General features: G+C 46.2%; 1 protein-coding gene across 3 annotated transcripts; it reads right to left on the minus strand.

Annotated features, from left to right (window-relative positions):
- Positions 1–747: 747 nt before the first annotated feature.
- NEIL2 (nei like DNA glycosylase 2) lies at positions 748–17,850 on the minus strand. Of its 3 annotated transcripts, XM_070505083.1 has the most exons (6): positions 17,719–17,821; positions 15,695–15,834; positions 10,685–10,800; positions 10,134–10,486; positions 5,568–5,764; positions 748–3,578 (listed from the first exon to the last, which is right to left on the minus strand). In XM_070505083.1, the coding sequence occupies exons 3-6, from the start codon at positions 10,760–10,762 to the stop codon at positions 3,265–3,267; spliced, it is 942 nt and encodes a 313-aa protein (XP_070361184.1). In that variant the 5' UTR covers positions 10,763–10,800; positions 15,695–15,834; positions 17,719–17,821; the 3' UTR covers positions 748–3,264. The 3 variants fall into 3 exon arrangements, with proteins under 3 accessions (XP_070361184.1, XP_014683332.3, XP_044622869.2); XM_014827846.3 differs by lacking the exon at positions 10,685–10,800 and having other exon boundaries at positions 17,719–17,850; XM_044766934.2 differs by lacking the exon at positions 10,685–10,800 and having other exon boundaries at positions 17,562–17,726.

Raw genomic sequence — 17,850 nt, forward strand, 5'->3', positions numbered from 1 at the left:
GACTCTCTCTTAAGGTTTCACTGGGATTCTCATCTTCCTTCATGCTACATGATCACCCTTGTGAACCTTCTTTAACTGACCATCATGCTGAGGAAAGTTCTCCAATCTGTGCCTCCAAGCCCAGCCTGCACTTGTGGGGAGCCAGCCCTACTTCCTAGTTAGGTTGTCCACACAGCTTAGATGGGGTGCAGGTCCCTCAAGCTCAGCATGCCTCAACTCTGATCCTCCTCCCCCACAGAACCTGCTCCTCTCCTTCATGATTTTCTGTATGATTTGGGAGGTGGCCTCCTCTGGCTCTCAGGTGCCAGGCTCGAGCCATCTTCAGCTCTTCCCCCTCTCCTCCCCTCCACATCTAGTCAGCTGACACCTTTGGAGGCTGGCACTGTGATGGCCCTCACATCCCTCCCCTTTCCCACTTCCACTGCTGTTTCTAGTCCCATCACTTCTTTTCTCGACAACTGCAACAGCATTTTTCTCTCTTCTACAAATCACAATGGGTGTAGACCCACAGACCCACATGCAGGCCGCGGTGGTCAGCCCAGCCCAGCCCAGCCCCCCATGTCTGTAGAGCCTCACCATCCCATCACTTCTTGTATTCTGGACCCACTGTATGACAGATGTTGACTTACAGGAAATGGTCTGTCTGGGTACCATCTTTGCCCCTAGCTTATGCCTGGCACTTCATGCTTATATTATCTCATATGGGTTAGAAAGATATATTTGAATGAAGAAAAAAATATATATATATACACACACACACACATATCTTTATATAACATACTTTATATACATAATGTGCAAGTCTACAGACTCATCTAGATACAAACTTCAATCTATTACTCAAATAGTATTTTCAGAGCATCTGGTCTGGTAGTGGGATTTTACAGACTAATAAAAAAAAAAAAAAAAAAAGGAACGAGAGATGACCTGTGAGAAGTTGAAGATTTTCTCTAAAACCCTTTTGTAGTCTGTTACGGATCATTGTGTGTCCCCGCAGCCCCCACCACCACCCCGCCAAATTCCTGTGTTGAAGCCCTAATCACACTGTGACTGTATTTGGAGATGGGGCCATTAAAGAGGCAATTAAGGTTAAATGAAGTCTTAAGGATGGGGCTCTAATTCAATAGGACTGGGGTTCTTTTAAGAAGAAACACCAGGAGTCCCTGCACACAGAGAAGGGACCATGTGAGGACACAGCAAGAAGACAGTTGTAACTCAAAGGAGCTTTAGAAGAAACCAATCCTGCTGGCACCGTGATCTCGGGCTTCCAGTAAACTTCTCTTGTTTAAGCCACCCAGTCTAGGATATTTTGTTACGGGAGCTCTAGCTGACTAACACATAAGCCAAAAGAACTGGCACTTTTTTAAAGAGAGATAGCTAAGGTGCAAGTGTGTAAGATATGTAAAATGTGACACAAAGGAGACATGAGGAAAGCAAGAAGGATTTAGATTAGCTATAAGAATGCTGTGACTAACACATTGCTGATGCTGGCTGCAGGCGATGGTCTGAAGAGAAAACAGACAGTGGAGACGTACATTTGAATGCAGGTTCAAACGATGCTTTGAGAAGTTTTGGAGATCCTAATGGAAAATAATACCAATTTGTACACCATATTCCAAAGAATAGTAAAGGCAAAAAGGGTTTCATGGTAAAATAAGGTTTGGAAATACTGGGTAGCGCTAACTAAAACAGTCTGCTTTACTGTGGAACTTCTTGGAGCCTTTATGAGCTCCATGAAGCTCCAAGAGTGGGAGATGGCATGCAGTGTTTCTCAAACTTATTTGATCACAGAACCCTTCATCTGTAAGACACCGCGGGTGATGCTTCCTCCTTGGATCACATTCCAGAGCTGATGGATCAAAGACAACTTGGCGACTTTGAGGGACGTACCCCCAGGGACTTCGGCCAGGACTTGGCCACATCCCGTGGTGCAGCTCTCGAGGCCCGACATGGAGTGGCTACAATGGCGTGGGTGATCAGTGCACGCCCTTGGTCTGTTAACCGTGTGATCTCAAGCAAATTCCTCAGCCTCTCCAGACTTCAGTTTCCTTATCTGAACAAGGACATAAGACTGAGTACCTATCTTCATGGGGTTTTTGCAGATTATGTGGCAAGAACTAAGCTAAGTGCTTTACATGCTAAGCACTCAGTATTTATTAACTATTACACAGGTTAGAGGTATGCTAGCAAGTGGCTTTTCCCACTGTTGACAACACTCAATGACTTAAGACAGATGAGAGTAAAGGAAAACCAGAAATATCAGCTACTGTTTTCAGTTTCACTCACACAAATCACTATCTTCTCCATGCCAGAGGCTGGGGCCACAGAACTGAAATCCATGTTTGCTTCACCAGATGTCCTGCCAGCACAGGGCACCAGGGGCAGAAGAGCAGGTGTGTGTTCACCCCACTCCCAGCCCTGCTCCTTTCAAGGGGACCCATTAGGCCAACTCAACAAGTCCAACATGGCCAGCTGGCCACCTTCACAAAGATGCTCAGTTACTTAGTGTAAAAGTCTTTGCTGCCAAATAAAGACAGTAACAGAAAATAACAGAGGGCTTTATTTTTATGTCACTGTCCTGGTTTCTTCCAGCTGTTGCTAATAGCCTGACAGTGTGTCTCTACAACCCTTGCTTGATTCCAACATTGTTTAAATTATCAGTCACAAATATACCCCCTTGAAGAGAAAACAAGTAGCTTTTTTCTAAAGCCCACTAGGCACACCAGGAAAGTGGCCAGCTCTCCGGTCGCCCTCTTCCCTCCATCCCTTCTCCTGGTGTCTCCATCCCATGGGAAGAGACCAGGCAGCAGGCTGAATCCAAGCACTGCTCTCATGCTACTGCATCCTTACCCCTGGATCCCTCTAGGGCAATGAAGAAATGTTTCTTAAATGGACGGCCTTAAACAACCAATGTTTCCAAAACAAAACCAAACACCTGCACAGCAATGTTGGGGCACAGCTGTTTTCCACCGGCTTTCAGTTTCATTGCCCCACTGTCCTGGGAGGTTTTTCATGATGATTTTTCTCATCTTCCACAATGGTAGAATTAGACAGGAAAAATTAACCAAACTAAAAAAGAAAAACATCTAGTCCTGCGGAAACTGTCTTAGACATAACTCCAGATAACAGTACTGACAATGCCCTGCCCCACTGTGCCCTCTAATTCCTGTACCCGGTCCCAAGCCCTGCCCACGCCCCTTTCTGGACACTCAGACATCACGGTCCCCAAAAGATGAGGTTCTGTGAAGAAGGTGCCCGAGCGTCTTAGGGGAGCTGGACTTGCTCCGGCTCGCTGGGTGGCAATCTGGGCTGGCACTGTGGGCACCACCAGGTGAGCCTCTGGAAGCCACCTGGAGGCCCAAAGGCCTCCTTCATGACCTGGTGCCCGGCAGGGCACTGCTCCTTCTGGTAGATCTGCGTGTGCTGCTGTTTGCCCTGGAACTTGCCCTGAAGCCAGTCTGCACTGAACTCCACCACATGATCCAGGAGGACCTCAAGTCGTGGAGGACTGAGGAGCGAACCAAGAGAAAGGGGATGGATCCCAGCTCTGTACAAGGCTTCATTCTTAATGATGTTCCCTGGAAGAAAGCAGGGAGAGGACAAGGGAAGAAAAAAAGACACGTCCACAAGTTAATATAGTAAAGCGAAGCTGGTATGATGGCCACACGGGAGTGCCTCAGAAGACCTGGAACCAGCTCTGCCATGTACCAGGGGCTCCTGCACAAGTCACATATTCTCTGAGTCAACTTCCCTGTCTGCAAAGTTGGTTTGCTAACACTTACTTTGAAGGTTGTTGTGAAGATGAAATGGAATGAAATAAAACTCATGCGTGGCCCATGTTACAGCAAAGAGATTATCAAAATGGGCTCTGAAACCTGACTGCCTGGATTTGAATCCGAGCTCAACCAGATCCTAGCTATGTGACCCTGGTAAGTTCCTTAGCTTCTTTAAATGTCAGTCTCCTTATGTGTAAAATGGGGATAGGTTACCTGGTTTTTGTGAGCAGTAAATGAGGATTTTCACACATACACATGCACACACACGCAAATGCTGAGCACAGTGGCTGGTACATAAAAAGTACTCAATAAATATTAGCTGCTATTGTTTGCAATGTCGAGCAGAATGCCTGAAATACAGAAAGTGTTTGAAAGGTATTATTTTATTATTTTTCTACCCTCGCCTCATTCTCTGTGAAGCCAGCCTTGATCCCTCCTTCCAGGATCAACCACTCTCTTCAAAATGTTCCAACACTTTCTTGAACCTCTACCAGGCATTTATCACAATCTATCTCAAGTCACAGTGACCTGAGTCCATGCTTGCTGGGCCACCAGGCAACAGTCTCCCCAAGGAGAGAAGGTGAGCTTGGTAGAGGGCAGCCATTCAGCACGCGTGAAGTGAACAATGAATGAAATTACTGCTCTTTCCAAGAGCTTCATCATCACGCTCCTGGTTGCACATAAAACTTCTTTCTAAAATTCACTGGCGACCACCTGGATTCATGTCGGCTGTACCGTTTACTAACAATCTGTCCTTTGCTTTAGTTTCTTCATCTGAATAAAAGGAAAAGGAATAAATAACTATCTTACGCAATAGCAGTAAGGATGAAATCATGTGCCTGGCATGTTAGACTCATGGAGAAAATGTTGGCTGTTATACTACTGTTAGTAATAACAACAAGTTAGTAGAGCATTAGCTCTTGCTATATATACCCCAAAGGCACTTCTGGAAGCCTCTTTGCCCCGAGGGTGCAGGGACTCCCACAGTCCTAACATGAAGATGCAAGGCTACTATCTGGTGAGCCACCGAGGCTCCTCCCCATCATGAGGTAAGCTGTGCCTGCAGCAGACAAAATCAGGCCTTGGATATAAGGTGACTCTGCCATCACCAGCTCACCCACCTGCCTCGGCACGTATCACAGGTGCACTTGTTCCCTCAGTGTGGCAATAAGAACGGTAGGTTCTTGTAGTCCAGCTAATTAGCTGTTCTAGTTTTCAAATGGCTCAGCTCTTCTCCCCACCTCAAAATGTTCACAGCTTCACTGCTCAGGACATTTGAACAGAGAGAGGGAAGCTGCTTCTTCATTCATGTCTTATAAGATCCCGATGTAGACCTGAGACATCTGTGCTTTGTCCAGCAGGCAGCTCCATCTGCCCAGGAGCGGCCCCCGTTAGCAAATGTCCCTTAGCAAGTGGCACAGCTTTCAGTTCCTGGCAGACATGGGTCCCGCACTTCCTGTGTACCAGGCACTGCGCCAGGCAGTGGAGGATCCAAGGAGAGAGGGGACACGACCCTGCCCTTTGGGAGGTCATGCTCACTGTGGCTGTCAGGCAGACTACAACCGATAAGACAAGTAGGGTGTGAATTCTGAAGGTAGGAGAGAAGCTAGAAATTACCTAATCTAACGTCCTCAGTTTAAAAACATGGGAAATGAAGCTAAAGAGACTAAGTGATCGCCTCGAGACCAGCAGTGAGGGCACCACAGGGGTGGTTCTGTTTTGAGCCTTCCAGTCAAACGACCTGTCTATTAAATCACTCTGTGGGGCTCAACCCTTTCCCATCAGTCATACCTAAGCCTGAGAAGTATCTTTGGTCCAACAATGTATAGCAGACAGGCTGCTCCTGGCCCAGAGCTTCCAGGGCTTGTCCTCGATGGAACTTTTCAGACAAGATGTCAGAGGTGGGTCTGACCACTGGGGAAGAGCTCCAAGACATCTGACAATTATAAAATGCCAGGAAGCCACCACCACCAAAGTGCAGGACCAACCTGGGGAGAAAGAAAAGACTGTAAGTGCATACAACGGCGACTGTATCTAAGTAGAAAATGTACAGGCCACACGCACCTACAGCTCCCACTCCACAGTCAGGATTAACCTACAGAAGCTAAGGTCCCAAAGGAGAAACGGGATGGCTCTGCCAGGATCATAAAAATCTCAGGGCTAAATGGAGTAATTAAAAGAAAACATACATATCTCTCCATTTGTCTGATCATAGCAGAACATGTTCACTGAAGACAATTTGGGACATATAGAAAAGTCTGAAGTTCAGGAGGTGTGGCTACCTGCATAAAAAGCAGGGCTTGTTAGGAAGGAGGGTAGAGAAATGGATGCTGAAGAGGAACCACTCCCAATCCCAGGCAAGATTTACCAAGCAAGTGTGGGTACTCCCATGGGCTTCCTAAATCCCAAGGACAGAGGAGAAACCTTTGAACTTTGATAAAGAAACAACAGGTAACTTTGTAGGGGAACATAATCAGGCTGGAATTGGACTCCACATCTGAAGGAGAATGATTCATCTATCTGACCTAGGTGGTACTCTTATGTGAAAGTAAAAGGACAAATTTAGAGGAAGAGGGACTTGGAAAGACTATCTGCACAAAGTATCTGAGGTAATTAACTACTCAAGAATAAATACACACCCTGGGAAATTAAATCAGCCAGGATCTCAAGACAGGGGGAGATGAAGAGGACAGGACACAATGAGCAGCACTAGATTTTCTAACGTTTATTGTGAAATCCTAAAAGAATTATGATTATGATGTACAACTGAGAACTGTAATACAATGTCAGGAAAGAGTTCTTGAAACAAAAGATACCTATTAACATGTTTTTAATATTAATTAATTTAATTATATGTGATTAACAAGATAGTATAGTTCATTCATTAACAATCTGGAACTAAAATTCTAAACCCTCTCGGCAAACGCAGGAGATGGGGTGGATACGACAGAAAAGAAGTCATGAAGCAGAAATCTTTTAAAGGTCTCATCTCAGAGGAATGAAGGACAGTGAGCAAAATACCAGTTTCAATAATAAAGGAGAAGAATTATTAATTTAATGTTATTAAAAATTTGGTAGTTATTAACTCAGAAAAAAAAGAGATATAATTTCAAAATAATATTAATAACAGAGAAAAGATGAATAGCAATACTTCCCAATTAACAGGGGTAAAAAAAGAAAAGAAACTTGATAAATCCAACAGAAGAAAAGGAAAGCTGCTATAAAATAGCAAATGGAAGAAAATCCAAAGACCACGGTTATCCCAGTTCAAAACAAAGAATTTCAGTTTGAGTTTAAAGAGATACAAACCCAGCTACTCACCGTTTGTAAGGAGCATACCTAAAATAAGAACACACACCTACAACTAAGGGGAAAAAGACCAACGTGGGGGCCAGCCGAACACAGAGCAGTACTATTAACATCAAGAAAAGCAGAATTTAAGACCACAGGCAAAGAGAGGGTATCTTATTGTTTATTAATGAAGCTGCTATGAACCTCTGAGAAGCAGGGACCTGATGCCAGGGACCCCAGGGCAGCAAAAACAAATGAAACACTTAGAAAGAGGAGAAACCACATAAAACCACAATCACCCGGGGGACTTTAATGCCCCTCTGCCCAAGTTTGGCACCTTAAGTAAACAAAAAGTAGTCAGAATGGCTATTATCAAAAAGACAAGAAATAACAAGTGCTGGAACGGATGGGGAGAAAAGAGAACCCTCAAGCACAGTTGGTGGGAATGTTAACTGGTGCAGCCACTAGTAAAAACAGTACGGAGGGTTCCCAAAAAAGGAAGAATAGAACTACCATATGATCCAGCTATTCCACCTCTGAGTATTTATTGAAACACAAAAACACTAATTTGAAAAGATATATACACCACTATGTTCATTGCAGCATTATTTATAATAGACAAGAAACAGAAACACTTAAGTCCCATCAACAGATGAACGGATAAAGAAGATGTGGTGTGTGTGTGTCTGTGTGTGTGTGTGTGTGTATACATATATATAAAATGAACTATTACTCAGCCATAAAAAAGAAGGAAATTTTGCCACTTAACATGGATGGACCTTGAGGGTATTATGCTAAGCAAAATACTCAGACAGAGAAATTTAAATACTGTATGATTTCACTCATGTGCAAACTAAAAAAAACAAAACAAATGAACAAATAAAATAAAAACAAACTCATAGATACAGAGAACAGATTGGTGGTCACCACAGGGGAAGGGGTTGGGGAGGGAGAAAGAGGCAAAGGGAATCAACTATACGGTGATGGGTGATAACTAGATGGTAGTGGTGGATCACTATGTAGGGTAAGCAATACCGAATCATAAAGCTGTACACCTGAAACTTATACAATTGTTTTAAAAGGTAAAAAAAAAAAAAAAAGAGCAAGCACAGAAAGATTTTGAGTTAGCAAAACAATAACCTGTTCTTAACATATACAGAATGTTTTACTTTTAACGAACAGAGTACCTTCATTTATGTACATAAAATATAACCACAGATCAATGCTGTGTTTGGCCGGCTGCAAATCTTAATAGATGCCAAAAGTCAAAAATCTACAGGCTGACATCCTGAACATAATCCAATAAAAAATTACAACAAAACAAAACAATGGCCCGAACACTCAAGCATTTGGAAAATTAAGAAATATTTTTCCACATAGATAAAGTATATAAAACTAATATCATTTGTGTGAAAGACCAACAAAGTAGATAAAACTCTAGCAAACCTAATTAAGAAAAAAAGGGGGGGGGCCAGGAGCGTGGCGTAGCAGTTAAGTTTGGTGTGCTCTGCTTCAGCAGCTTGGTTTTGGATCCCGGGGAATGGACCTACACCACTCGCCATCTGTGCTGTGACAGTGACCCACATACAAAGTGGAGGAAGACTGACACAGATGTTAGCTCAGGGCTAATCTTCCTCAAGCTAAAAAAAGAAAAGAGGAGGATTCGCAATGGATGTTAGCTCAGAGCTAAGTTTCCTCACCAAAAAAAGAAACTAAAAAAAAAAAGAAAAAGACAAAAGGGATACGGGGACAAAGCAAAATATAAAATATGAAGAATCAGAAAGGAGACATAACATGACAAGAAGAGATTAAAAAATAAGTGCATGATCCGTGTAAAAATAAACATGAAAACCTGGGGTGAGCTTTGTTACTGGAAGAGCACTTCCGTTCCCCTGGCTGGTGACTAACTCAGGAACCAGGGCAGGAGCCGGCTTCGGGCCCTGAGAGGTTTGCTGGGAGCTCTGAGGAAGCTCCCCTTGCTCACCCAAACTTCTAGAACGACTCTCTCTCTCCCTCTTCTCTCGTGTGGACATGAGGCCGGGAACTGCGAGAGCCCCTTGCTGCTGGTCTAAGGACAAAACCAACACGCGGGAAAGTGCGAGGACTTGAAAGTCACAAGGACGTGAAGCCAGAAGCGGGGAACTGAGGCAACACCAAAGCTCACCCTCCCTGTGAGCTTCCCATCACGTGAGCCAAAAATCTCCTCACCACGTAAGCCAGTCTGAGTAATTGTTACAGTCCAAAGCATCTGACTGGCCCTACATCATACCATAAATGAAGACTACAGTTCTGAACATTAAAAATATATATAATTATGAGATTTTAGAAAAGAGAAAAGTAGTGTGACTTTTGGGTAGAAGGGGCCTTGTTTAGCAAGAGGAGAAAACTTAAGAGCTACTCAGGAAAATACTGACCACTGACACAAAAAAATTAAAAACCCTGAATACCAAAACGCACAAACACTGACTCGAAACAACACTGACACCACGTATCACAAAGGTTAACACATAATATCCAAAAGCCCCGACAAATTGATAAGAAGTACACGAACAACTCAGTGCCCGTGAGAATTCAGGCAGGCGAGCACTCTGGCAAGGCCACACGATGTTCATTCTCTCTGACCAGGAGTGACTCCTCTAGGAATCTACACTGAGGAAATAATCCTGAACATGGATACCGTTTTACGCACCAAGATATTCTTCTCAACATTGAGATTAAAACCCGGGACAACACTGTCCCTAAATTCAGAGCGTACTAGTCAAGCCACACAACGCGCTTCAGAGACCTCCCCCACTCAAGGGCCATGTTTGTTGGGAAAGTTGTCCCTTCCCTGGGCTGCCCCAGGATGTCACCATCCCTCTCTGGGTGCACACACAGTCTACTTTCTACTATAGGCAGAGGGAGAAGTACCGTCTCTCTCCTCGGAAGCAGGCTACTGGGGAGGAGGTTGGATGTCCCCCGAGTGCCCGCAGAGCCCAGCCCAGGCCCGCCCGGCATGGTGGGGGCTGTGTAGAACCCTGAGGAGCCTCAGACCACAGCCCTCGGTCTGCTCACCCACGCCATTACCTTGGAACCGGGTCCCTCCAGTCTCCCCTCTTGTTTGCTTTCTTCGCTCTGGAGAACTCATTCACCCAAATGCTGCCAAACAAACCAAAGCGGACCTGCAGCCACCTCTCAGCTCCTCCTGCAGGGCCGTCTCCCCCCAAACACTCCGAAGCATCCTCTCCACCGGGGACAACAAGCTCCCAGGACTGGGAGGGCTGGTCAGTGTTCTGGCTGTTGGGCCCCAAGGCCTGCTTTTGGTCCCCAGCCTCTTCCTTTCTCTCTCCTTTTTGTAGAGACTCTGGGAGTGGGTTGTTGCCAGAGGATCCGATTTCTTCATCTGGATCAAATCTAAGGAATAATTTCTTTCCGTGGACCTAGAAAAAAATGAACATGGTCTAAGCCTTTGGTGTAGACTTGTTTGTGTCTCCCCAAAATTCATATGTTGAAAACCTAACTGGCAATGTGATGGTATCTGGAGGTGGGGCCTCTGGGAGGTGATTAGCTTATGAGGGTAGAGCCCTCATGAATGGGATTAGTGCCCTTATAAAAGAGACCCCAGAGAGCTCCCTCACCCCTTTCTGCCATGTGAGGACACAGCGGGAAGATGGCCATCTATGACGCAGGAAGTGAGCTCTCATCAGATACTGCATCTGCCAGCACCCTGATCTTGGACTTCCAGCCTCCGGAACTGTGAGAAATAAATTTCAGTTCTTCATAAGCCACCCAGTCTGTGGTACTCTGTTATAGGAATCCAAATGGACTAAGAGAGCCTTACAGACTCAGAAAGGGGAAGACAGAAGAGGTGCTTACAGACATTTATCCTAATGCAATTTCTCCCTTCTTGCCTCTTCCATGAAGCTTTCCCAAGTTGACTATTTTGGACTTGCCTTTTGCTCTTTGCTCCAGTGGTGTGGGCAGTTAGCATATGGTTTTCAATGTGATTGCAAACTAATGGAATAACTAGATTAGCAATGAAATAGATCCATGCTAGACAGCACAGCCACCTAGAACACCTGAGGAGAAATGCTCCCAGTTTTTTCATGGATTAGCTAAGTAATAAGTACAAACTGTCATTCGTATATTAGAAATAATTATAACACACACATACGGGCCACACACAAATTGACAGCAGCTAAAGACAACACACTGTAAAATTTGGTACCCCTCACCACCCCCCTGAAATTAGATTTGACAGAAGTAAGGGCCACAAGAGAACTCAATAAAAAAAACTACAATCAATAAAAATTGAATACTGACACAAAAATTGATCAATGACTCAAACCAACACCATTTCCTTTCCATGTATAAGGAAAAGAATTCACTTCATCCCAATGAAACTTATTTCAGTAAAAGAAAATGAGAATAGGGGCTGGCCCCGTGGCCGAGTGGTTAAGTTCGCGTGCTCCGCTGCAGGCGGTCCAGTGTTTCGTTGGTTCGAATCCTGGGCACGGACATGGCACTGCTCATCAAACCACGCTGAGGCAGCGTCCCACATGCCACAACCAGAAGGACCCACAACTAAGAATATACAACTATGTACCAGGGGGCTTTGGAGAGAAAAAGGAAAAAAATAAAATTAAAAAAAAAAAAAAAAGAAAATGAGAATAGAAAATGTGTGTATAAGAATATTCCAGCTGCTTTGTATTCCATTTTCATTCCATTTTCATATTGCTAGCTCTAGCATGTAATATGTATGTGGCCAGATCCTGGGATGGGCCTGTTGTACACGACCTGAAATTCACAGAGACTTTTAAAGAGTTAAAACCAAAATATCTGGAGCCAGCCATGATGGCCCGGCAGTTAAAGTTCGGCATGCTCCACTTTGATAGGGTTCGCTTCTTGGTCATGGAACCACACGATCCATCTGTCAGTTGCCATGCTGTGGTGGCAGCTCACACAGAAGAACTAGAACAACTTACAACTAGGATATGCAACCATGCACTGGGGTTTTGGGGAGGGGAGAAAAAAAAAAAGAGGAAGACCAGTAATAGATGCTGGTTCAGGGCAAACCTTTCCCTGAAAAAAAATAAATAAAAATCTGGCACTAATAATGGAAATGCCTGTGCTACTTTTTTGACCACCAAAGGTACAAACTTAAAGATCACAGTTCTGATATGATCAATTTGTCAATTAGTATAAAATTACAACTGCAGCAGACTTTTGAAATCCTCTCCCCAAAAGAGGGCATTACCTTTCTAAATAATTCCAGAATAAGTTATCTGCAAATCTGAGCACAGCTGTTTGCTATCAGAAATGGTTTAACGGAGCTACTAATAAAAAACTGAGCAAGGAATTAAGTGGGCATAATAGAATTTGTTCCAGAAAACACTTTCTCGATGGAAATTCACCAACACTGGTATAACGTGGATGAAAGTATTTGTCAAATGCCCCTCAGGGTCAAAACATTTACCTGGTCGAAAATCCCTAGGTCAGGATTTCCTTGTACGTTGTCCAACTTCGGCAATTTCTACTGTCCCTCTTTTAAATTCCTGTGACACTGCAGTTACTTCAATTAACTGATGGTTAACTGAGCTCATACTGTGTGCCAGGCAGTGTGCTAGGCTCTGAGGGCACACAGAGGAGTAAGTCTCCACTCCTTCCTTCTAGGAACTCGGTACTTAAAGGGAAGGAAGTTCTGACACATGCTACAACACGATGAACCTTCAAAACATTATGCTGGATGAAAGAAGCCAGTCACAAAAAAACACACATTCCATGATTGCATGCACGTGAAATATCCAAAAGAAGGGAAATTTACAGAGACAGAAAATAGATTAGTGGGTGCTTATGGCTGGGAATGGAGGGTTGGGGCGAAATGGGGAGTGACTGCTAATGGGCACAAGGTTTCTTTTTGGGCTGATGAAAATGTTCTAAAATTGATTGTGGTGATGGCTGTACAACTCTCTATGAAGATACTAAAAGTCACTGAATTACACACTTAAAAGGGTGAACTGTATGTTATGTAAATTACATCTCAATCAAGCTTTTAAGTATTTTTTAAAAACTGGAAGATGGAGTAAAAGTCTAAATATGTAGTGCGGTTTGATCCCTAGATCTCCCACCCCACCCAAACTAGGATGGGACAGAAACATTAACAGCCATGCGAGGACTCATTTATCTCCCACGCATCTGTTTTCAGGCAACGCCTGGAGTGTGTGCTCTGCGAAACGAGAGGATAAAACAGAAGAGAAGATGCTACGGACCATGTGTAGACAGACTGCTGCCTGTCTCCCAGTATCCCTCTCTTCTCTCCTCCCTACTAACAAATCTACTGATTGATGGGGACCTCAGTACACTCGCTAAAAATCTCCCAGCCTCCCTTACAGATGGGGTGGCCAGTGAGATGTACACAGGAGTGGTCAAATGTGGTTTCCAGAAACGCTCTTTAAAATGCTTACAGGTCTGTTCTGCCCTTTCCTCCTTCCTTCCTCTTTCTTCCTGCCTAGAATGCAGATGTAATGGTTAGAATCCCAGCTGCCATGTTACCATCATGAGGATGAGGGCCACACCCAGGGAGGGGAGAACAGGAGAAGCTTTGTCCCCAGTGATCTCATGTCATTCCCATACCACCCTGGACCACCTCCTCTGGATTTCGCATTACATGAAGAGGAAAGAAAAAAATCCTGACTTGTGTAAGCCACTCTTCTAAGTCTGTTATGAGTAATTAAATACTGATACAGCAACTAGATAGCTGACAAGGACAGTGAAGAGACATACCAGAAAAACAGCTGGCACAGAGTGGAGCCAGTATTTTCCCTGCCTCATTAACCAACCTTGCTCATTCTATCTCCATTTTCCTCTCTGTAACTGCTTCTCAAACCTGAAATGCCCTTTCCTCTCATTTTGGTCCATCTAAATCCTCCAGCCTTCAAGGTCCAACTCAAGTCCCACCTCCTTTATGACATCTTATCCTCCAGGCCCCAAGGACACCATCTCTTCATGTCAAGGCCCTCAGCTGAGGCTTAACCGTATGCTCGCCTCCTCCCTATTTATTGTTACCTAACAGTTTCGCCTATGGAGACATATGTCTTACCTTCAAAATTCAATTCTCAGTTCCTCAGGGGAGAAGACTGACCGACAGAAGCACAGAGAAGGGATCCCACTTACTACCCTCTACTACTACATGCCAGGTAGTCCCCAAGGCCACCTCCTTCAGGCTTCCTTGGCCTCCTCACATCACAGACTGCTGCCTTGGTTTACTGGGAAAGCAGCTTCCAGTTCCATCTCAAGGCTCCCTTCCCACACACTCATCTGTCCACTCAACCATTCAGTAAATATTCTCCGAGATGGCTCTGGGACGGGCACCATGCTAAGTACTGGGGATCCAGAGACGAAGGGATATAATCCTGCCCTGCGAACCTTACAGGACAGACTGGACAAACAGTCCCAATGCTCTTGTGGGAAGAACATGGACTTGGAGGTCAGGAGGCCTGGCCCCAGTCTCCGTCCCTTGCTAGCTATGTCAACTCGGGCTAAGTGCTCCCCTCTCTGAGCCCCTGTCTCCAAACACAGAAAATACAAGTGAATGTCTAGAAGACCTCTCCCAGTTCTAACCAGGAATGGTTTTACGGCCCATGGGGAGTGTGTGTCTGCGTGGTAGGTAGTTTATCCCATTTCACAACTGCAGAAACCAGAGCTAAGTCATTACGTAACTCGCCTAGGAGCACACAGCTGAGCAGCAGCAGAGCTCATTTATTTTTTCTACAGCCAATTACTATATGCTTCTAAGCACTCTAAGTGCCTAAGCACTCAGCTAGGCGCTCGGGATACCGTATTAATGAGGACATAGCCTCTGCCCTGTTTATCTGTCTCCTCCACTCAGCAGGCAGCGCAAACTCAGCAATGCGGGTCCAACAGGAGGAAGCAGTACAGGGGGTCCTGGAAGCACAAAGAAGTCTCTCTCCCCCGACCTAGAGCAGGCAGGGCAGGCTTCTCAGAGAATGTGATGGCAAGGCTGAATCCAGAACAAAGACTAGGAATTACCACGATAACATGAGGGACAAGAATGGGGTCAGAGTCGGGAGGAAAACGAAGACCTGCCCAAGCAGGGGAGCAGACTGTCAAAATCAGGGGCAAGAAGGACTGTTAGAGGAGCTCCAGATAGTTCAATATGATTGGAAGAGAGAGTAAGAAGCAGGCTAGAGAGGGAGGCACGAGTCAGTCCACAAGGTACCCTGTGCCTCCCTTGAAGGAATTCTGACTTATGCTCAGGGCAAAGGTGAGTCGGGTGGAACCTAGATCAGAAGGCTTGGCTCTTTCCTTACCTCCGTGCTGGCCCCGTGGGATTAAACATGATTCCCAACCAAAGGTGCACATCAGAGTCAGCTGGAGTGATCAGAATCTCTAGCTCATGCATGTATATTTTTTACAGTCCCACAGGTCACTGTGATGCTCACTTCTGGCTGAGAAACGTCGGATGGAAAGAGGAGAAGCTGCGTGGAGTCCGAGTGTGGGTGCCTTGGGTTCAAGGAAATGATGCATGAAAAGTCTGGAGATAAATTCTAGGGGAGGCACAGCTGCTGATGAAGCCAGGACACCTGTGTGACATATCAGACAAGCCCAGCCTAAGAGGATGAACTCACCTGGGTGTCCTGGAGCCACAGGGACTGAAAGCTGGCAGGGTTTAGTTTCTTACTGCTGCCACCTGTTCTGACCACCTGCTGCCCCACAAAGGGGGAGACCAAATGGTGAAACTTCCTCACAGATGGCCCTTCTGGCATCCCTGCAGGCAGAAATGGGGGAAAGAGGCCACTGACTTAGCTAGTTTTTTTCTAGCAGTTCTAATGGGTGCCAAGCTCCAAGCTTTCAAGCAGCTACTTTTTGCCACCAACTTTAAGAGTATCTATGGCCAAAAAGGGAGTGTGGCTGGGGAGGGCGGTCAGACCAAAGAGAAGGACCAGCTGTGGCAGGGCACAGGCCAGCTTCCCAAGAATGGTTTCCCTTTCCAGCCCTTCTCATCTTTCTTCAGGCAGCAAACACTTATTAAGCACCAACAGTGTGCTCAGCATCATCTCATGGGCGCCCTCCGCTCTGATCCTGTGGCAGCTTGAACAGGAGCTGGACTTTGTTATTTTTTGCCTGTACTGTGGGCCCCTAACTCATCTCCACACTTTCTCTGTCCTCTCCTTTCTGCCCCTCAAAACCAATCCTCCCAACCCACTGCTGCTGATTTATTTGCCCCTTCAGGGGAGAGATGGTCACAGAAGAGAAGGCTGTAAGGGACACAAGGATATATGTGGATCCAGCTCTTCCAGGACCACGCCCTAGTAGAGGCACGGTGGATGTGATGACAATGCAGAGCTCAGAATCAGGACAAGTGCAGGCATGGGGTCATGTCGGTTCAGAGCAGGGAGAGTCCACATCCCACTTAACTACAAATAATTGTCCGCGGTAACTGAGGAACAAGTGGGGTTCCATTTTAACCCTCAGGTAGGGTTATCTGTGACCCCCATCTCTCCCTGCTCCAAATCATCCAAGTTCGCTGAGAACTTGTGCATAAGGCGTCCAGGTGTCTGAGTCTGAGTGGTCTGCATCCAGCCTGTCAGACACAGAAGTGCCCCCCACCCTTACCCAGGGGACACTACTTAACCACCTCCTCCTCACCTGCACAAGTTTCTATAAGTTATGATGAAAACCCAAAGAACTAAGGAGGTACCTGGCATGGTGGGAGCTACTGTATTTCAACAATTCTAAAATAACATTTTAAAATCTCTGAAATGGGGATGCCTCTTACAATCCATGCTTTCGCCTAGTTTAATTGGCAGCACATTCACGGACGTGTATTTTAAATTTGATGCTACTTAGAGTCGCTAGAATGTAGAACTATTTCCCCTAATCAAACCTTCAAGACACTCAAGAGGCTATCCTGACAAAACTGCGGGGCCGCAAGGAGGCTTGCCATTCCGCAGCCGACCTTAACCTCAACCAGCTCTCCGTGCCCTGGTCATCTCCAACAGAGGAAGCTTCTGGAAAGCCTCCCTCTGAAGCGCACTTAGTCCTTAAAAATCTCTCGACACCCGGGCATGTTTCTTTTAGGTATATTTACGGAGCTGGAAAACTGAGCAGCAAGTTGCCGCTACCATCGCCTTAAAAGATTAGAACCAGAAGGGACAGAGATTTGGTGGACAAACCATGCCCACCTTCAAGTCCCCTCCCTCAAGCTGTTCACCGCGGAGAGGCTGGGTAATGGCTCGCTATCGGACCACGCTGAAAGCAGGAGAGGAGAGGGGCGTCACCTGCGTCCTCTTTTCTAAAGTCAATCATTCATTCCCGGAGGGAGAGTCTAAAACGGCTGCTTTTCCCAACTCTCTTGGGGGTCAGGGGGGAGAGAGGTGGACCCAGAGACGAGGCTGGAGGGCCCCGCAGCGGGGAAATGCACGGAGGCACAGTGGCAAACAAACAAATTCGGCCCGGGGCGCGGGCTCCATCAGGGACGCTTGTAAAACGTACGATAACTCAGGTTCCAGGTCGCGAACAGGGTGAGGACGCCGCGCGCAGGCCGCCGTACGGCCGGGGAAAGCCCTGCCTTTAGGATGGAGGGCCCGCCGGCCCGCTCCCCCAGCTCCCCGCCGCGCAGGCCACGGGGAGCGCGGCCGGCAGAACTCACCGGCTCCGGGCCCGCGGCCCCTCGGCTCGGCCCAGCAAGGCCCAGCGCCGGCGAGGGCGGGGACGAGTCGGCGGCCGTGGAGGTCGGTCCGCGGGTCGGAGTGGGAGGCAAGGGGCGTGGCGCCAGGCTCCT

Source organism: Equus asinus, chromosome 3, assembly GCF_041296235.1.
Source record: "Equus asinus isolate D_3611 breed Donkey chromosome 3, EquAss-T2T_v2, whole genome shotgun sequence".
Taxonomy (NCBI): domain Eukaryota; kingdom Metazoa; phylum Chordata; class Mammalia; order Perissodactyla; family Equidae; genus Equus; species Equus asinus.